Below are 26,177 nucleotides of genomic sequence, written 5' to 3'. Positions count from 1 at the left end.
GTACACAGCTTTGTACATACACAGAACCAGTGCCACAAAGCGGATGTGAAGTCCACCTAATGAGGTGACACTGAGTAGTGACACCACGTAGGGAGGTGTCCTGCAACACCTTGCCCACGGAAGGAAAGGAGCGCGTCCGGGAGAGCCGGGAGCTCCCCCTGCTCCTGGCAATGGGCTCAGGCTTGGCTGAGGGAACCATCTCCAGGCAGAAGGTGGTAGTTCGCTCTGTGACCTGGATTAGCCCCTTTGAAACTACCATGAATTCTTCCATGAACAACTAAAAATAGGCATGGATGGCTGGTAGATCTAAGTAAAATTTATTAAGCGTTAGAGCGCGCTGCCCAGCGCTCGGCGGACACGCTGTGTCAGGGCCCGGGGCGGCCCTTTCAGCCCTCATCCCAACACATCCCTGCGCAAACAACTGCAAACAGTGCTATTGAATAACAGCAGTGGCACTAATAGGAGCAGGGATATGTATCGAAAAGTAACTCCAGCTTGGGAGAACAGAAATAAAGCTCAGGAAAAGCCCAGGGTTTGGGTCTCCGGGGGCTGCTTGTCGGACGGGGCAGGTGCGTGCTGTCTGCCGCGGTTGTGCAGCGCTCCGGCGCGGGATCCGTACATAGAGGAAAGGCTTTGGTGCACCCGTAGGCGATAGCGGTGTGGCAGCCGAGAGGTTCGTTCAGTCTGGAGCCATGCAGCGCCCTGCCGGGGTCCGGCCTGACACAACCCGCCGCGGCCGGGACTCGAACACGGAGACTCGAACCCCGGTATTCGCAGCTCCGCTCCAGAACCGGAGTCCGTCGCCCCTCGGACCGCGCTCCCTGCGCATGCGCCGAGATCTGTCACTGACCCTGGCTCTCTCCGGGACTGTTCCACCAGCTGGCGTGGGGGGAGAACGACCTCAGGCGGTGCGCGGAGCGAAGGACCGGCCCCGGCCCCTCCGCGCCGTGCGCAGTGCGCCCGCCGCGCATCCCCCCGCCGCTGCGGCGCGGTGGTGCGTGCGGCGGGGGGCGGGCCGGTTGCCCAGGTGAGCGCGCGAGCGCGGCCCGCCCCGCGCGGCTCCGTCAGCGCTGCCAGCGTGGAGCGGCCGGAGCGGCAGCGCCGGGCCCGTGGCCATGGACGGCTCGCTCGAGAAGGTCTGCGGGACAGCGCCGCCGGGCCGGGGCCGGGGCCGGGGACAGGGACGGGGACGGGGCCGCGGCCGCGCCGCGAGCAGCGGCCGCGGCGGGTGCGGTGGGGCGGGGGCCGCGGGGAGGGGCGCGGGCCGGCGGCGGCCGGGTCTCGGTGCGCGGCGCTGCCCCGGGCTGAGGCGGCTTTGCCTGCCGGAGCTTTGGGGCAGCAGAGGAGCCCCCGGGCGTGTCCCCCTCGGCCCCCACAGCCGCCGGTGTGACCGGCATCCGTGTCCGGATCCGGACCTAGGCAGGATAACTACCAGGAAATGCTTCAGGAGCGGGTTTTCTGCTTTCTTTAAAAAAAAAAAAAAGATGGAGCTTATTTCCTGTCAGTGTTAGCCTTCAGCAGGATAGGAGAGGAAATATTACTAAATAAATTATTATTTTACCCATTTTTTTGAATTGACATGGAGGCGTTCGCTGCCCTGTGTTTGCTCTTCTGCCCGTGCAGTGCACAAAGCAAACATTGGCTCTGCCGTGCCCGGACCGAGCCCGTTCGCTCGGCCCCTGAGCCCGCGGCTGCTCCGGAGGCACCGGCTGGGCCCGGGGTCCTCCTGCCCCTCCCGGAGCTGTCCCGGCCCTCGGTGGCCGTGGGGACACCGAGCCCCGGCAATAACCTGTGCTTGGTGTGCTTCAGGCTGTGGATGCACACGCCCCTCCTTGCGTCATTACTCTATGCTGCATGCTCGGGTTTATGCCATCCTTGGGGTGGTCCGGAGAAATTTGAATGGGATGTGCTCCAGTGAAATGGTCGGGAGATTCAGCAATATCTTTCTGACGTGGCAAAAAAAGTTTGATATAATACAAGCTTTCTGAAGAATACAGTGTTACAGAGTATTTGTTAGTGTTTAAAAGCTTAGGTTCTTTACTAGTGCTGGCAGAAGCGACTCCTGCTTGTTCTGAAAAATTTTAATTAAGTTAAATTTCATTGGATTAGTTTGGAGTATGCTGTCTATGAACTGGACTCAAAGAGAACCCTGGTGTGATACAGGATTATTAAAAAAGGTGCAATAGTACAGGGCAAGTGTAGTACTGACCAAGCTCTTTGCTTGACCAGTTCATAATAAAAAGCAATAAACACACTGTGAGAATGAAATACCTAAAAGATGTCCATGTTTTGATTATTCTTGACATGACGAATAGTCTGTAATAGTCTGTAAAAACTGCCTGATTTTTCCATATATGCAGATAGATATGTGTCAAGAGTTATCATTTGATTTACTTCTCTCTTGTTTATCACAGCTTTTTCCCCACATATGTGATAAAAGCTGTAGTTCTCTGTATAATAAAATGCCATAATACAATTATGGTCTTCTAGATATTTAGCAGTAAGTGCCCTCCTGGAATAGTCTTTGGTTAAGATTGTGGTGAATCTGTACAATTTGCAGTTTATCAAGTCTTGAGCATGACATGTCAGAATTCTTCTCCCCAAATATATTTAAAATTCCTCCAAGCTGGGATATATTTTTCTGCAGAGAATGTTTGTCTACTTATCTCATGGACATTATTTAAGCATTATCATAGTAGAATTGAGACTTTTATTTGAACCATGGGTTCTCTCCTTGCTGTGTATTTGTGCAGGGTGCCAGTGATGTGATAAGTACTTTTTAACTTGTATTAACATTTGTTTGTTGCAACTTTGTATTTTTCATAATCATTTTGGTACAATCACCTAATGAGCTGTAATGCAGTGACGTTGGGTGACTACAGTCTTTAGGGTCTTGCAAATGGAAAAAGATTTTTTTAGCAGATGAGAAACTTCCTGAGAATTGAAAACATTGCACAGCAGGACTGCAGTGAAAATCGTTGCAGAATCTGACTCACAGGTGTGCACACCACACATCTCTTGGTTTGATTTTGCAAATTAACTTTGTTTCAGCAGCTTTTTTTTGTTGTTGTTGCATTATTTTTTAAGGTATTGTGTATCATAAGTGATATAATTATGATTAATTTTATCTGAAATTTACTAATCTTTTGTTGGGCTGAACTTGTTAAAATAATTCTGGAAGCCTGTGTTAGATTTCAGAAGTTTGCCTTAACAGAACTATTCTATTTTTTTTCCCCATTTGGATTTTGATAGAAGTGACCAATCTTCTGAAGGATTTTAAATTTCAAGTTAGGTGACTTTGTCAATGGTAAAACAGTGCAAATTCTTTCCTTGTAACTTCTTGCTATCTCTACAGCAGTATTTTCCCTAAACATGGAAAAAACAGTTTTGGTTTCTTGCTCAGCCTGTGGCTCCTGCCTTTTGTTACTGTGCTATTTACCACAACATCCTGGTAAGTTTACAGAAAACTCAGGCAGCTGAGCTGCATTAAGGTCCTGGCACATGTCAGGGGAATAAATCAAGATTAAAAGAGTGAATATCTGTAAGCAGAAGCCTTGTGATGACACAGTGCCATTTTTATTCAAGCCAGTCATGAAGTGTCTGCTTTTTTTTTTGTTATCTTAAACTTTTCTTACCCTGGAGAATAAAAACAATATTCTTTTGGCTGAAGAATACTGACATTGTTTGAGATTAATTTACCATTGAGAAGAGGTTTTATTTATTTATGGTAAAACCTTCTTTTAAGGTGTTACAGTAATGTAGTGGGAAAATGAGCTCCCATGAAACAGGGAATGAGCTACACCTGTGAGTTGCTTCTCACAACATGAGTTTATGTAAACTGTTTAAAATTCATCCCTTTATTTCATTAGGAGTACAGCCTACAGAAATGCAAAACCAAGACTGGAAAACATTGCTATAGAAGCAGCATTCTCCCTTTGAATTTGCAATTAATTTTCAGTCTTATCACAGTTGGAGAATGGCCCCTTATCCTCTCTCCCCAGTTGCCAAGTGACTCCGAGGTGTGACATTCTGCCTGTAAAATCATAAACAGTTCACAGTTCAAAGTACTTAATAAAATAGTAACAGATTAGTTACAGAATAGGGAAGTAACTAAAATCAAAGCTGTTGCAGGATAACCTGAGGGAGTTGGATTAACACATTGGAAGGCTGTGAATGATAAAAGTTGAAGCGGGCTGAGTGAGGTGTGTCAGGGGCTGAAGGAGGCAGGAGGTGCTGGCATGTGAATGGACCCCTGGCAGGAAAAAGTCATGGCTGGTGCCTCTTAGAGCTTGGAGGGATTTGTGTGGCTTGTAAGTGCCCTGGCCAAAGGCTGCCTGTGATCCAGGGGAAGGACTGGGTGCAGAAACTGCCTGCAGCTCCTTTAACCCCCTCAACACCTCTGCTGTCCTGTGCTTCAGGAGGGAGTGTTCAAGAACTCCTCCCTCAGTCGTTTTCAAAACCTGTTCAAGACCATGAAAAAAATACTGTCTATTGCTGCTCTTGTTATTCAAGTGTGTTCAGAAACCTTTCTTAACGTAATGATTTGTTGCTGCAACTTTGCCACACCTATTTTTCTTGCTGCCTAAAAGAAGCAGAAAGTCTCCTGCTTCCCAGCTCCATGGCCTTACTAATGTGAGGAGAGGAGGAACATCCAGAACGTTCAGCAGGTGAAGGTGGGCTTCTTCTCCTTCCAGAATTCAGAGGAGAAAATAATTGCTGCATATCCACTTAGCAACTGGAAAAAATCAGAAGGGATTAATTTTCAAATTCAGCCCGTATCAGAATTCAAAGACTTTGTGGATTTCATAGCATTTTTTGGAGCTTAGTGTACCTTAGGAGTTTTAAAGGTGTATTTTATGTCGTTATTCTGGCAGCTTATTGGCAGAAGGGTTTCATGTGTGTGTAATTAGTGAGTGAGACAGGATGAGTCACAAGGGTAGGGATGTGCAGTTTTAAACATCTGATGTCATTTCAGCTGGTGAATTTTGTTACCTGCAAACAAAACAGCTCAGAGCCCTTTTTATGATGTCTCTACATCTTGAGTCCTCATTTACAACAGATATGAATGTTTGCATGTGATGCTAAGGAAGGCTCAAACAAGTAACTGCCTTCCAGCCATTGATGATGTTTTATGGCAGCCTGAATTAAATTATGTGAGACAATCATAATCAGTAGATTGTGATAATTTACTCTTTTAAGGGCTTGCAGGAACCAAACTGTTGGGTTTTTTTTCCTGAACTTCTTTCCAGAGTTTCTTTGACATGGTGCAACTCTGGAAATCACTCAAAATGTGCAAACATGTTGCCAAAGATCAAATTTATATATTTTCTTTGATTATGTCTGTTTTCTTCTGAGTACTGAATGCTTGCAGTGTGTGTTGGGTTTTTTAAATCTGTGATGAGGTCTGGAACTTTTTGTATTTGTACTGCTTTGTCACTCAGTGCTTAATTAGGTTGTGGTCCTCATACCCAGTGGTTGTTGTGCAAGTCAGTGTAGAAGTGTAAAATCCTATTTATTGCTGAATGCTGGGATTTCTGATGGTAAAATATTACTCAGTTCTTGCTCTATTATTTTGTTCTTCCCCCAAACATTTGTAACTGGCTGCTTCCAAAGCCACAGAATAGAGAATTGTCAGTCTTGGTCTGATCACTGTGCCCATGCCCAGCTACTGATTCTTTCAGCCACCTACCACTTACTGCAATGTGAGTTAAATCTCAAAATATTGGGTTAAAAATAGTCTTTGAACATATGGTAACTTTCAACTTAATTTTTTTTCCTTTCTTGATCAGTCCTCTCGATGAAAATAGTGTAAAATCCTCATGTAAATGAATCCCACTACCTTCTGTGATTAAATTTGCTTTTGTGTGTGCATCTGCCTGAGTGAATGCATTTGCTTGTGGGATTTTTTTCTTTAAACCCCTGGCCTTCCCCTGTCCCCCAGCCTTAGCAGCAGCCTGCAGGGGTAACCACCAGAGTCTTTGGTATGTGGGTGCTGGCTTGGTGTTGAATTTATGGAGGCAGGGACTCTGTAGTGGGGTCACCTGAGTATGTCAAGGGATTTTGCCATCTAAATTTTGTGCTGGGGCTTAGCAGTGGTGTTTCCTTCTCCCCTCACACTGGGGTATATTTATTTTTCAAATATAGGTAAATCAGGCTCTGCCAGATGACACCTTCCACATTCTCTGGAAGCTTCAAATGGCATCAAATCCTTAAATGGATAAATGCTCCTGTCCAGGTGTCTGGTGTCAGTGTCACAAGCTTCTGTCAGGCCTCTTGGGTTAAAGTTATGAAAGAGACTTCATCACAGCCAGAGCAGTTCTTTGGAAAATACTTTGAGCTTGTCATTGGTTCAGGGCAAATAAATTCCATGATTTTTAAACTCTTCCATCCTGGCAATACCTGGGGTTACCTGATTTCAGCAGTGAGATGAGGATTTTTGGCCTGTTCTGTGCAGCTGGAGGATAATTGCTGCATGTCAGCCTGTCTTAGCTGCCTGCTGCAGGTTAGTTTCACTCTTCTGTCTACATGAAGGGAATTTCTCCAATTAGTTAAGATTAAAAACCGGTTTAAAGGTACAAGAAATAGGAAAAAATAGATTGCCAAGGGTATCTGGGTTGGGTGTTTTCTCATCTGTTTTGAAAACTACCGTTGTAAAAGTCTGCTAGGGAACAATGCTATTTTATTTCTCATCTAGGGCAGTCTCAAAGGATACTTTCTTGTCTTTGTAGATCCAAATGTTGAAGTTTTAACCCCTCCTGGGATTTATTAGATTGTAGAGACTGTAGTAAGACAAATGGGTTTTGATCTTTTCTTGAAAGTTGCTTTCTTTTTCCTAAAAGATGGTGGACCCTACTCTAGCAGAAATGGGGAAGAACCTGAACGAAGCAATGAAGATGCTGGAAGATAATCAGAGGTACAATAAGAAACAACAGCTGTTTGTGCTAAGGGGAGGATTATTTGTGTCACTGGCATTAAGCAGAGAAACCCCTCATTTTCCTATAGTTTAAGGTCACATCGTCATTCTGAAGCCTACACCTATACAAATCATCTTTGTTTCTCAAATGCTGGGATTTCTAAAGCAAATGTATACATATGCATGTTCTCTAATACCCAAAACAAGTCTGTTTTTGAAAGTTAGGATTTATTTTTTTATTATTGCAGTGCCAGCAACTTTTGATTCCTGTATCTATGAGATTCTTCTCTAAGCTTTCTGTTAAAGAGCTGGAAACCCCAACAACTTGGGAACTCTTTAATTCAGTCTGAATGAAACTTTTGTGTTGGTCTCATCTGGTTTATTTCTGAACTATTGTCAGTGAAATAGATTTGTGTCAGTTTGCATTTCTACAAGTCAAAGTCAATTACATATTTGATGTTATCAAACACAAGCTAAATACAGAGTTTATTCTGTGTCTTTAACTTAGGAAAGTGGAGGAGGAAAATGAAAAGAAGTATGCACGGAAGGATATTCCTGGGCCACTCCAAGGCAGGTAAGCAGCAGCCATTTTTAGAATACACTCTTTTCAAAATCTTAAACTACACATAGCATGTTTGTCTTCCAAGCAACTTACATTAATGGAAAACTTAACATTTTTCAGGCATCATCATAAACTTTTTCCCATACTCCCATGGGGAAAAAAAGGAATACTATAATCATACCAACTATTTTCATTCTCATGTAGAAAAGAGAAAAAAAGATTACTTGTCCTCAGTTACTGAAATTTTGAACTCTTGGAATCTGATGAAGTAGTGGTGCCTACAGCTGTGATTGGGACTCAAAGTAAACATAAACTTCTATTGAATTAAAGCACCCAGATTAAAAAAATAACTGAGACTGATAAGGTAGAAAACAGTAAAAAAACCCTAAAACCAAAACCAACAAAAAACCCAAAACAAAAGAAAAAAAGAACCAAACCCCAGGAACCTCCCACCTTTTCCGCACAGCTGTCTTTAGAAATTAAACAGAGCTCTTGTCCATAAGGCAGGTAAGACCAATTCACCTGAAAATGAAGATTTAAATTGGTTGTGTCCTCTGTGGGAGATGATCCTGCAGGAGCTCAGGCTAGCACTTCAGAAAATATTGCAAGAGCTATTTAAGACTCTGCTGTGCAGGAACTAACCCTGGTTTTGAGTGGAGACACTGAGTTATCTTTTCTATGAATAAAAAGCAATTTCAGCTATCAGTGTAAGTTCTTACACTACTGTTAATTTTAGCTGGAGTTAGAAAAGTTGAGGTGGATCTTTTCCAGTTTTACCATGTCATGTAAGAAGTCTAAGATAGCTTGTGTCTGCCACAAACTGAGATTTGTAGGGAATTGTTTAAGAGATGTGCTGAGTTATGAGCTGAGGCTGGTTCAGGTGAAGTGAAATGTGCATCCTTAGCTACTGCCTTGCTTGGCTGTGTAGTAGTAAGAATTCAATGTTGGCAAGTCAGGTTTCTCAGACCAAATTTTCAGGTATCAGTAGATTGTTTTTCTGAGTCTCCTACTATAAGGAATTAGGGTTTTGAATTGATTCAGCATCCTCATCTTTGTGATCAGTTTTCCTGAGACCAATGAACCATTTCTGTTGCTGTACTCAGCATTCAGTAAAAGTGGAGTGTCCCAGATGGCCTCTTTTACATGCTGGAATTTTCCTGTCTGTGTTTCTTTAACGTGGTTTTGTTTCCCCTCCCAGTGGCCAGGATATGGTGAGCATACTCCAGTTAGTTCAGAACCTAATGCATGGAGAGGAGGAAGAGGAAACTTCACAGTCCTACAGGTGAGGCCAATATCAGTTACTGGATGTGGAAGACACCTGATTTTTTAATATTCTGATCACTATAGAACTTATCCACTTAAGTTCTATATGTGTTTCAGTATATATAATTTCTCTATATATTTTAGTACATATATTTATATGCATAAGTATATATATTATGTATTTTAAAGTGTAAAATATTGTGCAACCAGGTAACTTTTTAAAGGCACCTTACATCATATAGTGAAGCAGAATAATGCATGAAGCTTGGCTTTCTTAAAATTACAAAGCTTCCATTACTAATTGCTAAATGGAGCTATACAAGGGAAATGTTTCTCATGTGACAGCTCATTTCTTCCACTTCCTGAAAGTTGTTTTAAGTCTTAAAGATTTGAATACCAATAGATTTTTATCATGTATCTCTGTAGATTTTAAAATGAAAGGAAATAAAATTTGTTTCTATTTTTCAGTAAAATGGAAATAGTACTAACTGATCTGCAGAGGATTATTGAAAACTAGCATTCAAAAAATATGTTCAAGATTTAAAAAAAAAAAAAAAACAAAAACCCAAAACCAATAAAAAAAACCCCACCAAACAAAAAAAAACCCTAATAAAGAAAAGCTGTGCCTCTAAAAATAGTAATGTCAGCGTCCTGAGTTTTCTGTGCATAGGAGAGAAAGGTATTAATGCACTCTCCAGTCCCAGTGCAGATAAGGTGCTTAGTTCCAGCTCATGTTGGCTGTTTCACAGAGCAGCTGGGCCAGGTGAGGTGCTCTGTGTGCACTGGCAGCTTAGTGTGTCGTACAGGAGGGTGGCTGTGATTTACTGCACTTCTCTCTGCTAAATATTTAAATTGCAAGTCAACCAATTCTGCCAGGCTGCATTAGAAATCCATAAAGCCCATATTGCTGTAATGCCCATGACTTGGGTTTGATTGGCAGTTCCTCTGTTCTGGCTTGCAGACTTCAGAACGTTGGTGAGCAGGGTCACATGGCTCTACTGGGACATAGTTTGGCTGCTTATATATCTGTGCTGGACAGGGAAAGGCTGAGAAAACTTACAACCAGGATCCTTTCTGACACTACCCTCTGGCTCTGCAGGCTTTTCAGGTGAGTCCCTGGGAATCACTGCTGTGACAAGCTAGTGATAGTGTTTAAAAATGGATGTGACTTGACTGAGGATGTCAACTAAAGAAACCACTGTGTCACAAACTTAGAAATCCTTGGAAGGTCTCAACACAACCTTCACCTAGCCTAAAGAATATAGGTTGCATTATCTTTAAAATTAGCAGTCCATAATTTAAATCTATATTAAAACCAAAATTAAGCCTTTTGTGTGTTTCCTCCCACACTCCACTTTTAGTAAGCAAGGTTTTGAACTCTCTAAAGGCACTCTTAAAGGAACACAGATGTTTCTTTCTTTCTTACTCTGTGTCTAAATGAAAATATATACTAGGCTTCTCTCATTGTTAATCTCAGCCTGTCTTGTAAAAGTTTTCTTTTAATCTACTTTAACCTGGGAAAATAGAAGGTTTTTTATTATCTTCTCTGTCCCATGGCAAGCTTTTTTGTTGATCAGTGTTATTTTAGTCCTTAAACTGGCTGTTGGTTATGTCTCTCATATTTACTTGGCTTTTCTGGCAGGTATGAAAATGGATCAGCTTATTATCATGAAGATGATCGTGAAGGTCTCCTAAAAATCTGTCGACTGGTAATTCACACCCGCTATGAAGATTACACCCTGGAGGGCTTTAACGTGCTCTACACTAAGCAGCCTGTCATATACATCAGTTCTGCAGCCAGAGCAGGCCTGGGCCAAGCTCTCTGCAACCAGGTAAACTCAGTCTGGGGGGTTTAGCTGCAAGTACAACCTACCTGCCTTCATATTGCCTGTATAGCTTTGGGTATTTTGGCAACTTATTTTTCCTCATGGTGGAAATAACAGCAAAAGAAGCAGAGTCCATAACTGGGCATAACCTCAGCTCTAGTAGACCATACATTTAAAATAAAACCATTTGTCTGGGAAAAAGACTTTGAGTTTTTATTTACAGCCTGTGTTTTGCAGCAGTGATACAGTGGGAGGAAGAAAACTTTTCTGAATACTTCCACTGAAAGCACCCTGCCTGCTAACTTTGTAAAAAATGACTGATTGTTTCTAGGTTGCATTGTGATTTACATAAGCTGTTGGTCATGTGAGATAGACCTGAGCTCAAACATACATAATTTGTTCTGTGCTTTTCCTTATTTATTTTTTATAAGTTTTAGCAGAAAACTTACTTGATAATGTAATATTACAGTTTCTATTGTCACACTGGTTTTTGTGTCACTCTGTATTAGTGAGCACATGAAAAGAGTATTTATTTCTCAGCTGAAATTCCATCATTTCTGTTGCAGTTAGGGTTGCCCCTTTCCTGCATGTGCCGTGTGCCTTGTAACACTATGTTTGGATCTCAGCACCAAATGGTAAGTTTGTCTTCCCTAAGAACTCTTTCTGTGCTTTAGTTGGTTTTTAAGCCTCACTAAATGAATATCAAGTATGCTGTTAGGAAAAGCTGTTAAGACATTTACTTTTTCAACTTCTAAGTCTTCTGTGTTAAAGCTGTGCGAATCATAGATGGACATTTTCTAAAAGGAGTTTGTATCTTGGTCTTGTCATTTGCAAAATATTTTAATGTCTTTTAAGTAAAGTGCTTTTTAGTGCAAGATTTCTAGAATAAGAGTAGATGGAGTACTTTCACAAGTACACACTACATGATGTATTTGTGTTTTATTTTTCACAAATGCTTTATTCAGATTATTTTGCCTTTGAGAGGAAGAAAATGCAAACCAAAATCAAAGACATTGAGAATGTTTCCTTTCAGAACTTCAGAATGCTGTTCATTTTCAATCTTAATGCATTTTCCCAGTTCAGCAGAAACAATTCAGTGTTTGACAAACATTGTTTTCTTACTGATACCAGGATGTTGCTTTGTTGGACAGACTGATTAAAGATGATGTTGAGTTTGGAAAACTGCCTTTGTTGCTTGTGGCCAATGCTGGTAAGTGCTGTGGACAATCACAAAATGCCCATGGCTACCTCATGAATACATATACAATTAAAAAAAAAAAAAAGTATCAAATAAAAAAACCCAAAAATTTTCCTAAACAGCTCAGTGGTTGCATATCAAGAAATATCTTAATGACCACACAATAATTATCTGTCCAAAGGGGATTTTATTTAACTAATTCAAATTTGGATTGTGCTGTTACAGTTCTGCATATGCCAGCTGATGTATTAATATGACTGTAACTTCCTTTAGTGAGTGCAGATCTCTTGTTAAAAATCAGTTTTACATTAACACTTCAGAATTTTTTGATGGATGTGCTATCAACTTTAGCTTGAAAAATATATTTTTCGTCTAGTTAATTAAACACATGTACAAAATTTGCTTTAAGTATGAATGAGGGAGGTGACTGTTACTTGCTTGGGACCTGGAAGGTGATCTGAGATAAGTCCTGATTTGGTAGAGCCTCAGTGCAGGCTGATCCTCTGTCACTGCCTTCTCCCTGTTCAACCAGGGACTCCAGGAGCTGGACACACGGACAAGCTGGGCCGGCTGAAGGAGCTCTGTGAGCAGCACAAGATGTGGCTCCATGTGGAAGGGTATGGAACTGGAGACTTACTGCTCTGGAACTGTGTTCAATGGAAAGTCTGACTCATAGACACCATCTAATTTAACAGCTCACACAGAGCCATAGGGCCAACTTGAGTTGGTCATAGTAAGCATTTTATATGGTTATAATTTGTTATTGTGAGATAGAAATTGATTTACATACACAGGAGGAATTAATTGGAGAGGTAATTTCAGCACAGATTAGTGATCACTTTTATTCAGATGGTAATCTTATCTGCCCTTGCTTTGAAGAGCTTGAAATATTAATACAAAGATCTTCTAGGCCAGGGAGGCCTAAAAAGACCTTATAAGTCAGGGAGGACATTACACAATGGTTTTTGAGAATGAAATGGCACTTCAATGAAGGTAGTCAAGAAGGCTTCAGCAAGAGCCAGGAGAACTGGGAGGGGGATTAAACCAAAAGAAAAATAAATTCCAAGAACATGGACAATGTCAATGAAGACTCCAGTGCTCTAAGATTATATTTTTTGAAGCTGAAATAAGGACAGTTTCTCCTGGTATTTTTTAGAATAGCTGTATTTGCATACTATTTATTTCTGATACCAAAATGATGCTAAATTATGGATATGACCTTGGGTGATGATTTCACCAAATGTTGGACTGAAAATTTTGAGAATGAAGTAGTTTTTTACTTTTGAGTTTTCAATCTTGGAATACCAAGTAGCAACATCTCCTGCATTGTTAATGAAATATATATGAACAAAAATTACCTCCCTTTACACATCAATATGAAATATTTAAACTGCAGATTAAAATGCTGTCTCTTAATACATATTTAATTTTTGCTAAACCCACTTTTTTTTTCCAGCGTGAATCTGGCAACTTTGGCCTTGGGTTATGTCTCCTCTTCTGTACTGGTATGTTTCACTGTATCTAGAAGCTTTAAAATTTGCTTATATAAGGTTAATCAAAATATATATGGCTTATATTGTGTTTATTGTACTAAACTTCAGGCTGCTACAAAATGTGACAGCATGACTCTGACTCTGGGTTCCTGGCTGGGGCTCCCTGCAGTGCCTGCTGTGACCCTCTACAGACACGAGGATCCATCCTTGGTATGTTCAGATTCTCACTCACCATCCTCCAGATCCTGGGATTCTGATTCTGAGCAGTGTGCTGTCATGTTCTTCATAGGCATCTAAATGATAATTTCCAGAGCTGGCAAAGTGGCAGCATTGAGGAGAGGTTAACAGTGCTTTGTTTGTTTTCCTCCTCAGTCCTTGGCAGCGGGGCTGACATCGAGCCAGCCCGTGGAGAAGCTCCGTGCCCTGCCCCTGTGGCTCTCCTTGCAGTACCTGGGCCACGATGGCATTGTGGAGAGGATAAAACATGCCTCACAACTGGTGAGCAACAGCCCAGCAGGGATTTATGGCAGCTCTTGACAGATCTTTCTGGTTATTGTGATGTGTTGTAGAAGACTCAACTAAAATACTGCAGTTGTTCATAGTGTAACATTGGGTTTCACCCATGATGAAAGCACAGGATAATGCTTGAGGCAGGTTTTGTGTTTTTACTATTAGATTGTATGTATATTTTTATAAATGAGAAAAAACAAGTCTTTGTTCTTCCTAGACAGTGGAGTAACATAATAATTTCCTTTTTTGTCACTTCTCTTAACTAATTTTGCTTGAAAGCTCTTCAGAGAGACTTTATTTACCTACTTGGCATTTTGTTGATTTAAATACTGGTAAATTACTTTTAGTAAAAACAACTTCAAAACATTTCTTGAGGTACAAGTGCACTACATTTGGAGTCCTTACTTTAGTAAAAGTTAAGGTCCAATATAACGTGTTAGGTACAAAATGCAGTGCTTATATGCAAAATATTATTTCTTAAAGGTCACATTGTAGTCAGTGTTTAACTAAACCCAGAAAATACTTTTCTGTTGCATTCCAAATTGACAAATGAAAACTGGTTGAGTCTGACATGTTGGGAAGGGTTTGCTCAAAAATTGCAACTGTTTAATGTTTTTCAGAATAACTTTTAACTTCTAAAACTCTATTTCTCTCCTCCATTTGTTCTCCTGCTCCGGTCTTCTAGAGTCAAAGGCTGCTGGAAAACTTGAAAAATCTGGATTTCATTAAAACTTCGGTACAGTCTGTTTTTAATACTTTGGTTGTATATCTTAGTTTCTGCCTGTTATGATAAGAATAACTTTGACTAAAATAAATTATTAAAAAATATTATGTTAATCATAACCATTGTTTTGAAGATACTTGGGATCTTTCTAATTAAGTTCTGGTGTTCAGTGAAAGCTCATGGCTTGGCTGTGCGTGACCTCTGGATTGTGTTGCTCTGTACTGGTGCACCCATGGGAGTGCAGAAGAGCATCCAGAAGTATTCAAAGCTTGATTTAATTCCATTTAGAACATGGCTTTGCTCAGTAATACATCTATGAAACCAGTTTCCCTAAGTGTCTCTAATCTATTCTGGCTGCATTATACCCTGCTGTTGAAATCATATTGTGAACCCTCTGATACTGTACACAAAAATTATCCCAGTTGAGGTTTCTACACCAGAAACAGGTTTAGAAATCACAGCTAATATATTCATTCCAATTCAGTTTCTGTGAGATGTCCTGTCCAACAGGGTTTGGTTATTTTACTCTGACCCTCACCCCTGAATTTTAGTTGATATTTGATGCATAGAAAATTTAGTCAGCTTATTGAGTAAGCTGTAGAGTATTAATGGCCCTGGGAGTTCAAGTTACTGTATCACTTACCCTCCTACTCAAATAAATCTTGGCATTTTTAGGAGTATGAAATAGCCTCAGACTGTCTCCAGAAGTGGCACAGTCCATCTCTCCAAAGAAGGAGCAATTACAATCTTACTTTTCCTGCTGGAACTTTCTTGAATGTTTCCCAGTGATTCTGGGGTGATTTTCAAGAGAGCTCAAGCTTTGCTCAGCAGTGTAAGGAATTGTACATGGTGTTAAATCTTTAAAAAAGCAGGGGAAAATATTTTTTTTTCTTTTAAGGTTGAAGATGAACTGAGTTCACCTGTGGTGGTTTTCAAGTTTTTCCAGGAATATTCAAATAGAGGTAGGTGATTTATTTAAAACCAAACAACAACCAAAAAAACACCCCTCTCTCTACAGTACTTTAAACTACAAGTTCACCAAATGAATTTGAGATAAATATGATGTAGTGCAGTTCTCTCATGCAACGTGCTTTTAAAAAGGTTGTGAATGCTGGTCATAATCTGTGACAAATCATACACGTGATAGCTTCTTTTTTTAGACAGACTGCAGTGTTTTGAATTTTCATAACAAGTAATTTTCTGCCTTCTTGAGTAAGAAGATTTGCATATGATTTTGATCTTGGGAGCAGATGATGGAAGTCTCTTACAAGTTGCAGGCTGAGTATGAGTATACTGGTGGGGAGAGATTTTGGTTTGTTCAGGTCTTTTGTTCCTTTCAAACATTTCAGAGCTTGTGGCAAGCACTACATTGCTGTGGTTTACTGATTACAGTTCCCGTTGCAATTTTAAAAGCAGCAGAACACATTGGGAACAGCTCTGGAAATGCTGTCACAGGTATTAAATATTTGCAGCCTCCTGTGACAGGACTTTGCTTTGTGAAAACACTGGTTGTATTTCCATTGGGGCATTTTAACCTCAAAACTCAGAAGTATTTTACTGGTTTGGTTTTTTTTTTAACTATTACATTCAACTCTGGTTTACTTCCAGTATTTATTGTGTTCAACATATTTTTACAAAAACATCCATGTTCATCTGCTCCAGGCCCAGTACATGGTGTAGATGTGTTACATTAGCTAGGAAATGTAATTGTCTTTTATCTAAATTTTAGGTTGTCTTTTATTTAATTAAGTAAATAAAAATCCACTTCTGTGATTCTTGTGTCTTTTGATTCAGATCAGACCTCACATGCTGCACAGGCCTCAACTATTCAACACCCCATAATAAGCAATGAAGGGCACATTTATGACACCTTCAATCAGTGGGTAAGAATGGAGGGGAGTGGCAGGGGAGTAGTTCAGGGGGTCATCAGGAGCCATAAACCCATTCTTAGAATACTTTGAAAGATGCTCTTGATCCGATTTCCTTTGCAAAACTTGTGGCTGTTTAAAAGATTAATTTGCTCTGAAGCAATGTTGCTTTCACATTTCTGATCATTTTGCACATAATTAGTAGTGAAATCATTCCTGAATCTTAAACTCTTGGTTGTTCCCTTGATCATGTGGAATATGTGTAAACTTCAGAATTCTTTTAAATTAACCAAATGCTGTATTGCCAGTGTCTGTGTATTGTTGAACAGACAGCTGCCTTTTCCAGCTCTGTAGTTAATTCTAGAAGCCTGTGCTGGCAGAGCTGAGCATGTGGCTGGTTTGGATCCCTTGTGCAGTAATCATGGCACACCTAATGGCCATGGCAATTTTGCAGAAAATTCTGACTTGTAACACTTGCAGCTTATCCCAAATTTCCATGATTTCAAGGATCTGTTGAACTCAGTTATCTCACCGCAGGGTGAAGTATTTTGGTGCAAGAACTGATTTTGAGAGAAAACTGTGTCCATGTTGTTCCCTGAGCTGAGGCAGGGCCTGCAGGAGCCATCCCTGCCCCGTTCCCTGACTGTGCCTTGTCCCTGCAGCTGGGAGAGCAGCTGGCACAGCTGGTTCCTGCCAGCGGGGTGGATGTGGTGGAACTGGAGGATGAAGGCACGTGTGTGCGCTTCAGCCCGCTCATGACCTCTGCAGGTAATGTTCACTCCAGCCAGCCCCTTGTAAGTGCTGCCCTTTGCTGTGCAATGGTACAACAATCTCCTGAGGTAAAAGCAGATGTGCTCAAAAAGCTTCTCAGGATATTCTCCTGTGGGGAGGATTTTCTTACAAACAAACAAAGCCACCTCAGCTTTATCATTTTGCTGCACCCCAGCACTGGGTGCATTAATGGAAGCCCAGCTGTTGTGGGCCACGTTTCCTCACTATCTCTGCACAGAAACACTTCCTGGTTACTTTTTAAACTCATTAGGAAAAGCAGTTAAATTCCTTCTCTCAGCTGCTTAACACCAGATGCCTGACCTTTCTACACAGGTGTTTCAACACCACAATGGTGCTTGTGTTCAAAACACAGCTCCTTAGCTGGAATAATTATTTACTAAGCCTCCAGGGTTTTCTATAACTAGTGATGGAGGGGGGATATTAAAAAAAAAAAAAATCTGTGTTTTGGAAAGCAGAAGCACAGAGCAGTGTGCAGGGCTCAGGGGGTGCACAGTATTTCCTGTTGGCTTGTGTGAGGTCAGGGGCTTAGGCTGTAGAACAGCTGACACTCGTGAGAGAAGGCCCTGGTGTACACAGAACAGCAGGTTGTAGAGTACAATTACTTGGTGATGCTGTGATGTTTTGTTTTAACCACCATGGAAGCCAGTTTGTGTCCAGCTGGGCTACAGGAAGAGGATGTTTGAGGGGTTTTTTTAATGCTAGCTACTGATGTAATGTAAAAGGGTATTGTAACATATCCTTATCAGTTTGTAACATGAAAAAATCCTTTTTATTAGTTTTTATGAAATCCTTACTTCCTTTCATTTTGATGTCTCAGTGCATAGATAACTGAACCAAAATAGACCAAGATATTCAATACTATCTGTAAGTTATATTTGTGATTAACTTGCAGAGCAGCTCCTTTACAAATCCTTAATTCAGATATCTGTGTCACGTCCCTCACACTTACCAGACACTAACACTTCTGCTCTGCAGTTTTAGGAACTGAAATACAAGACATTGATCACTTGGTAGACTGCTTGAAAATGAAGATTCCGGTGTTGACAAGCACACTGCAGCTGAGAGAGGAGTTTGAGCAAGAAGTGAGAAGAACAGTTAGCCTGTTGTATATTGAAGATCTTGGCTGGCCAGGGTTAGGTGTTGTGAGGTAAATTATTTTCTTCATGCTGTATTTGCAAAGTCTGTGCTTGAGCAGGCAGGACCACGTGGTCTCTTCAGTGGTCATTTGGATGTTTTGTTTGCTGACTGTTATCTGGCTTTGCACCCAGTTGAAGCTTTCCAGTGCTTTTTAGGAAATTGCCCTTATAAAGTAATTTTCTTTGATTATTTCTTAAAGAAAAGCTGAAGAGCTGCTTTGAGCACCAGTTGTAACACTGGAAGCTGTGTGTGTGTGTGGGGGATATGGAATGAGCAAGTGCATTCCACTGTCTTTAGCCAAGCATAACTTCTATTTTTATCTATAATGGCACTCATTGATATGCTGAATAGACTTTAAAAACCCTCCTCCAGGTGTCTATTCTGATCATTTGATGCAGCCCTCTGGGAAGGATTCTGTATAGTCAAATCAGTTCAGGTGTAATCAATACAGCAACCAGAAATCTGTTGTGTTGAGTGTGCAGCAGCAAGCTCAGCCCACCCCCCAGTCCCTGATGACAAATGCCAGTAAACTTGCTGGTAGGAGATGTAATGTTCTGAGGTTTTTGTCTGTAAAATACAGGAATTTGTGGAAATGTACTAAATGTGTAGGTCCTTCTGTATGTGCTGTAAAGTGAAATTGCTGTCTCTTGGCTTGGTTTGAAGGTACAACTATCACAGTGATGAGAAGAATGATGACAAACAAGAAAAAGAACTAGAAAAAATCAATACAGAACTTCTGAAAAAGTTAAATGAGCTGGAGTCAGATCTCACCTTTTCTTTGGGTAACTGCACTATTTAAAAAACTTCTTTTCAAGATCGTAGTCATTCTCTCCTAGCTGTGCTAGAATGATTCGCTAGGTCATTATAATGCAGAATGAGCTGCTACCCATGTGATTATTGCAGAAGGAACACCTGGAACTGTTCCCTCCTCCCCCGTGTTTCAGTTCAGGAATGCTCACCAGGTGAGCTGCTCTCAGAAATCCTTGTGAAAACTGATGTATGGGCAACTAGACCAAGAAGGGTTCCTTGCCAGAAAGAACAAAAGCTGCAGCATTTCTGGGTGGAGATGGAGCCTTCTCAAATCTGCTGATCTAGTGGAAAGCAGATCTCATTCCAAACTGGCACTGATGGCTTCACTGCTTTGTGTGGCTCAATTAAAAGCTTTAGATGACTTTTGTGATAATTAGCAACACTTTCACATTTACACAGTGCCACATGATAGCTGAAAGTATTAATTTGCTTATTCAGAACTCTGATCTTTTTCTAATCAGCTGTCAAAAATTATGTGCCCTACGGTTGTGGAACCAAGTAATTTGTAAATGGCTGAAAGTTAAGGAGCCTAAAGCATATTCAACACTGGTATTTACCACACAACTCCTTGACTGTATAAAGTATCCACTGCTTTTCTAGCTCAGGTGATGTTTTCTGTCTTTGAAAACCCCCAGGGCTGAACTTTCTTGCGCTGCATGATTTGTACCCACACAGATGCTGCCCTTAGGTACTGGAGGGGTGTGTGTACTGGCATTTCCAGATTTACAAGCATGAGTGCTGCAGCCCTTGCAGGATTGCAGATGTGTTCAGCACAAAGCCCTGACTCTCCCTGTGCCCCCAGGTCCGGAATTCGGAGGGCAGAAGAATTGTGTTTACATTGGCATGGTCACAGAGGATCTGGATGTGTCAGAGCTGGTTGAAACTATCGCAGCAACAGGCAGAGAAATTGAAGAAAATTCAAGAGTATGTATTAATAACTCAAAACATTTTGAAACACCTTTTTTCCTCCCCTTTCATATTGGCTTCAGGACATGGTTTTGTTCATTGTGAAAGTAAAGGTTGTGCTTGCCCACAAGAGTTTTAATGACTGTGGAAGGAATAATCTGTGTCTACATAGAGAGAGTTATGGATTATGATATTGTGGGATGTCTGGATTTGTGTTCATGGTCCTGTGTGCAGTAGTTCTAATGAAAACCTTCATTCAGTAGTACTGAAGTAGCCTCATTTTTTCATTCAGATTTTAAGCTGTCAAAAAACAAAAGTGAAGGTGTAAGTTGATTGTGAGCTGGTGTTTCTCTTCACTGCTGGATGTGGTGGGATTGCAATTCTTTGTCTACTGGCTTTAAGATAAGACTATGCTCTAAAATATGTGAAAAACTTTAAATTGGTCTCTTAAACCCAGAAATTACAAGTTACCTATTGAAGTAATAAAGCTGATGATGCAATTTCTATTTGTCAAAGCATTTACCTGAATGGAGTTCTCCAAATGTTCTCTAAAATAGAATTCCTAAGTGAGCTGCATTAATCTGTCTCTTCATTCTGCTAGTGTTGGGCATTTAATTTTCTCACCTCAAAAATAAATAGAACTTCAGAAATCCTTTGCCTATTTCTGCTCATGGGAATGTGTTGATTATGGCAACGACTTTTTTTCTAGCAGTGACTTCCTGCCCACTCTTGACTCCCTGTGCTTCTTGGAGGGTGACACGAGGAAAGTTCTGTCTGTAGAGTACCTTCAGTTTTTTAACTGTTGTAGTGGAGAGGTTGGAACTGAAGGGGCCTCTCGGGTTCTGAAGGTTCCAGAGAGGAATAAAGTGTAGTGGAAGAGTCAGAAGGGTGCAGTCCTTGGGCCCAGCTGCAGTAAATCTGTGGATCTTTGCCATTTGATCCAAAGCTGGGAAGCAGAACCCATTTGTGAATGCCCTTGCCCTGCTCAGATGAGGAGGGTTGGTACAAGAAGGGGGATTTTACAAAAAGCCCACATCAGTCCAGCTGCCCTGGGACATGCAGCAAAGGCACTGAAAGGCAGGACCAAAGCTGAGGATGACTGGGCCAGAAACTCAGAGGTTCTTCCTGGTACTCTGAACTCCACCCCACTGCCCTCCCTGCTGTAGCCAGGGACTACCAGGGGTCCTGAGCTGCCATGGGAGTCAGTTCCTGGCTGGCCTCTCTCTGAGGGAAAAGGAGCAGCTTCCTCTTTTTCCTTTTATTAGCTGACAGGGACACAAATTTTTGGCATGTTGGAGGAAGTGCCTGTCCTTGTGCAATGTTAAAACCAACATCAATATATGGAAATTGGCATTTGTCTCACACAAACAAAGATGGAGCTTCTTGGGTTTGTTCATTCCTTGTCCCTGCAGCTGTCCCAGTAAGCTGCCTGCCCTTTGCAGTATAAAACCCTGCTGCTGCTGGCCTGGGCTGCCACAGGGATCAGTGGCAGCTCTTCATGAGAGCAGGAAAACAACATCAACCTCTAGGCTGACACATAGCTTGTTACTGTGAGGCTGATTAAAGTCCTGGGTGTTTCTAGGAACCAAAATGTACTCTATAAACATAAACATTCTTCCCAGACATTCATCTGAGGAACATTTGTATGCTAAGCAGGTTTTCAAAGAATTTGGGTCATAGGCTCATTTCTAAGTGGAAAAAAAAAAAGTACCATTCCTGTTTAAAATTACATTTTTTCTCTGGGTTTATGTGTTAAAAAATCCTGCAGTCAGCATGTACATTCTTTAATTTATAGTCATAATGAAATAGAGATTGTCACATACTGTCTTAAATTAGAAAAATATCTGACTACCCCATCTTCATCCTGAAAACCTGAACTAAAAAGACAGTTTCGAATCTAAATAATACATATCCTTATTTCTGGGTTTTATTAGCTCTTGGAAAACATGACTGAAGTTGTTAGAAAAGGGATACAGGAAGCACAGCTTCAGCTTCAGAAAGCAAATGAAGAACGACTGCTGGAAGAGGTGAGGCCCCCCAGCAGCCCTGTGGGACCCTGAGGTACCTCATCCCTGGGGGCTCTTTCACCATGTTGGGTTGTGCTTTGCAGGGGCTGCTGCGACAGATCCCTGTGGTGGGCTCTGTGCTCAACTGGTTCTCTCCCTTCCAAGCCTCACCCAAGGGAAGGACGTTCAATTTGACAGCAGGTAGGGCTCGGGGCACCTGCAGCTGTGTCGTGCTGGCTCTGGGGCTGCTCAGTTCTGTGCTGAGCCTGCAGCACAGTTCCTGTGCTGTTTGATCATGAGGGACATCATCCACCCTCAGGATGTACAAGAACATGCTTTGCACTATTTCTGTAACACCCAGTAAGTCTTCTGCTCTCTTGTACAGTTTACATTTTGTTGTTGCATGTTGAATCATGTTAAAAAAGCCATGATAGACACTGGCACTTATGAAAGGAATCATTCCTGTGACCTCTGCTTCATATCCTGGAGGAATCTGGGGGGATCAATACATGAGCTGGGGGTAGCTCAGCCTTAGCACCTTGCTCCTCACGTGAGTGCCTCTCCCCTGTTCCACTGTGCCCCTGAACAGGATCTCTGCCTGAGTCCTGCTTTGGGATGGCCCCTGGCTGCTGACATCCTGCTCTGTGCTGCTCTGTGTGCTAAACTGCATGTGCAGCAATTGGAGAACAGGTTAAAGCCAGCTGGGGCCTGGCATCAGCTGGGCTGTGTGGGAAAGTGTAGCAAAAGGAATGGTGTGATGTGGAAGGCTCTGATTTACTCTGATTTGTAATTTGTGTCTGGGGATGTAGAAAGAGCTGCCTATAAGCTTTTACATCAGTGAGACTGATGTACCAACATAATGCTTCCTGCAATTATAAATTTTCACTGTAGTAGTACTGTGGCAATCACAGAAATGAATATTGCTGGGCTCAGCAGAGTGTCTGGCACACCCAGAACTGTCTGTGTGTCTGTACCCTGCAGGCAAAGCTTCCTTCTGTGCTCAGGGCCTCTGTGACTCTGGATGCAGCAAGTGACTGGTTCTTAGAGCAGAGAACAGCCCCTTCCCTGGGAATGCTGACCCTGCAGGGCTGGATACCCTTCCTGGCAGCTGGGCAGATGTCACAGAGTGTAGCAGTGCTGTGCAATGAGGGTGGGGGAAACAATTCACTTCTGAAGGGTCAGCACTCACATCCCTGGGTTTTCAGAAATGCATCACCCTCATGTGACAGTCTGAACTCAAATACTGCCATTTCAGAAGCTTTAGTCAACTTACTGTTTTTAACCTGCAGGCTCTCTAGAATCCACAGAATCTATGTATGTATCAAAGGCCCAAGGAACAGGCAGCACTCCACCACCAACTCCCACTTCCAGCCTTGCAAAACAAAGACTTCCTGGTAAGTTTCTGTGTCTAATTTCTAAAACTTCCCTGACACAGAAGACCCACATGACTTTCCATCTTTTGTAACATCTGGAACTAGAGCTCATCTTCTACCACCTTAAAAACCTTAATGTACCATGGCACAGAACATTGCTCCAAGCTCATATTCTTCCTGGGACTATAGGAAGTTGTCCAATTAACTGACAACTGCCCAGGAAGTCTAGAATCTTCCTGTGGAATATTATGAGGTTATTGAGCTTTAAAAATGAACAGGTAAACCAGCCAAAAGTTTTATTTGGAATAAAAGCATAATAACTTGTAGTCATGTACTTCAGCAGCTGCATTTCTGTTGCTACCAAACATTTTGTGGCCTAAAGCATTCTGAGGTGATCTGTTCAATCTGTGGCACCCTCTGCATAGTTGTATTAGTAATTAATGCTGATTTGCCTGGCTGGAAGCCCAGTTCTAACTCACCTTCTGGGCTGGTTGCTTCCAGCCTGACTTTCAGTTGTTTAACGTGGAATGATTTCAGTTTTTAAGCAGGCAGCTTGGCTTCAGCTCAGTTTCTCTGTCTCTGCATACAGGATACAGTAACAGGGGCTCTTACTTTGCAGACCTGTCTGGGTCTGTGTTCAGGGTCCAAAGTAGCAGGCAAACAAAACCTACTTCTCTGCTGTTACAAAATTCCAATACTTCCTTTGGAAACTGAACTTGTGCACACCACTGTTTGTATTTGCTGCCTCCATGGGTACTGAATGCTTCAAACACTTCACAGGTCAGAAAGCTTTCAAAAGGTCTCTGAGAAGCTCTGATGGGTTCAGTGAGACGAGTTCCATCAGCCACTGTGATGACCTGGACAAGCTGGACCAGAGACCCCCAAATCTCTCCCCCGGCCAAGAGCAAGGACCTTTGGAGATGGAAAGAGCAGAGGAGCAGAAGGAGGTGGTGCAGGCAAAGACAGACACTGAGGACATTCACAGTGACCAATCACCACCAGACTGCACCAAGGCAGAGGAGCAAGCAAGTCAAAGATAAAATCCAGAGCGTGGATTTCAGACTGTGCTGAGGAGGCCCCTGCCCAGGGAGCAGCCGGTACCGGTGCATTGAAGATGTGAGCAGTGCCACACACAGTACAGTAATAACTACTGTAACTTAGTCACTGGGATTTTGCACAAATATACATTCCCTCCCCCGGGGACAGAGATTTGTCTTATTGTACACTTGTTACAGTTGCTTTAATCCTCTCCATGTTGGTGTCACCAAAGCTGTAGTGAAATTTATTGAGTGCTCATGAACGTTTGTAAAAACACTTGGCAGTTATCCTTCCTGCAGGAGTCCAGGCATGACAAATTGCTAACTAACCACTCAGCCATGCACATGATGAAAAATACAGTTGCACCCAATAATTATAAAATTATCTTATGTTACTCTACTTTATAAAAAACAACTGCCAGTTGTTCACCTTTTTACTATTTAAAATTCAGTTTAGGCTTTCCTGCAAAACTTCTCCTGAAGTCACCCAGGTCCTGTGTTGCTTCTTTTCTGTTCCCTTACCCACAGCCTGCCCCAGAGCTGTGGGGTGGGTGGGGGGCCCTGGGGAGGGACAGGTGCCCTGAGGATGGAGTCACTGAGGAGCACTGGGCCATCACCCTTTGTTCCTGCTCCTGTACCACTGCACCCCCAGCCACGGCCCTGATCACATGGGACTGAGTTAGAGAATTTTCAGCCTTCTAGAAAGCAATAGTGCCTCTGCATGCCTGGCCAGCTTCCTACCCCTGCCCTGGGAAGGAGCACAAGGCACTGTTACTTTCCTTTGCACGCCATTTATACACCAAATACTGAACATGTTCATGCAGTGTAACTGGAGTTCTTTCTGTTGTGTATTTTTAAAGATAGCTGTAGTAAAGCTTGGAAAACCAATACATTTGTGATGGTTTTGACACTTATTTTTTGAATAACAGTAACTTACTTATAGTAGGAATTGTACAGAGTCAAAAGAAATTATTTAGGTTATTTACATAGAGCACAACTTCAGAGCGTTTGGGACTACTTAATGCACAAGCAAAGCTTTGAATAAATCAAACTCCAAAGTGTAAAACTCTTCCCCCAAATCATCTTAATCACTTCACTGCAAATTTTCAGAGTCTCTTGTGGAAAAGCCATCTTTGGCAATACTTGCTTTCCCCAAGTAACCTGATGGTGATACAAACCCTCCCCTCCCTCTAGAACTGGATGGATACAAGTACTGCAGTTTGCTCCATTTGGGATTTTTCCTCCCTCCCTTTTTCCCCCCCCACAGGTATCCCTTAATACCATAATGACAATAGTGGTAGTGGGACTTACTTTGATAATCTGCAAATCTGAGGGTTTTGAATTGTACTGGCACCTGATTTGACTCTCAGCTTCTGAAGCCTGCAGTGCTGGGATGCCATGAACAAGGTTAACTTTGCTTGGGTAATTTTGGGGTAATTTATGTAAATCAGTGCAATTTTTTCTAAAGTGCAAAAGCAATTAAATTGACTAGTCTTCCTCCATGGTTTCTTTAGTGCAATGAAGTATGTTAATAACAGTAATTTGTTCGGGATAAAAGTTATCCCCACAGAGATTAATTTTTAATCTTTTTATACTTGGAAATGTTAAATTGGTAGTTTTGTTGGAATGAGCTTCATTCTTTAAATAATTACCTGAATGTTTCAATAAAGATACTTCAAATTATTACTCTGGAATTAAGTTATTGTTGAAGGACACTTGCTAGATTCCAGCAAACTCTTTCTTTCCTTGTGTGTGCCAG

At 41.8% G+C, this 26,177-nt stretch overlaps 1 protein-coding gene across 1 annotated transcript; it reads left to right on the top strand.

Annotated features, from left to right (window-relative positions):
* The first annotated feature begins 1,022 nt into the window (after positions 1–1,022).
* Positions 1,023–26,101, top strand: PDXDC1 (pyridoxal dependent decarboxylase domain containing 1). The gene is made up of 23 exons (XM_066560530.1): positions 1,023–1,136; positions 6,840–6,913; positions 7,422–7,487; positions 8,674–8,757; positions 9,700–9,846; positions 10,381–10,570; positions 11,131–11,199; positions 11,696–11,774; positions 12,295–12,379; positions 13,219–13,267; positions 13,364–13,465; positions 13,628–13,753; positions 14,451–14,501; positions 15,388–15,451; positions 16,284–16,372; positions 17,020–17,125; positions 18,125–18,296; positions 18,950–19,068; positions 19,899–20,020; positions 21,937–22,029; positions 22,113–22,209; positions 23,298–23,402; positions 24,162–26,101. Exons 1-23 carry the CDS (start codon positions 1,116–1,118, stop codon positions 24,419–24,421), a joined length of 2,370 nt encoding a protein of 789 aa, XP_066416627.1. The 5' UTR covers positions 1,023–1,115; the 3' UTR covers positions 24,422–26,101.
* The last annotated feature ends 76 nt before the right edge of the window (positions 26,102–26,177 follow it).

This window comes from Molothrus aeneus, chromosome 16 (assembly GCF_037042795.1).
Source record: "Molothrus aeneus isolate 106 chromosome 16, BPBGC_Maene_1.0, whole genome shotgun sequence".
In the NCBI taxonomy this organism is placed as follows: domain Eukaryota; kingdom Metazoa; phylum Chordata; class Aves; order Passeriformes; family Icteridae; genus Molothrus; species Molothrus aeneus.
Note: the sequence above shows the minus strand (reverse complement) of the source record. Positions and strands in the feature narration are given on the sequence as shown.

Bases quoted from the DNA above. Each gene is read 5' to 3' on its own strand.
- PDXDC1 (XM_066560530.1), top strand. From the start codon at position 1,116: ATGGACGGCTCGCTCGAGAAG. The intron at 8,758-9,699 runs GTGAGGCCAATA...TCTGGCTTGCAG, and splicing joins GAAACTTCACAGTCCTACAG to ACTTCAGAACGTTGGTGAGC. The intron at 16,373-17,019 runs GTAAGAATGGAG...TTGTCCCTGCAG, and splicing joins ATGACACCTTCAATCAGTGG to CTGGGAGAGCAGCTGGCACA.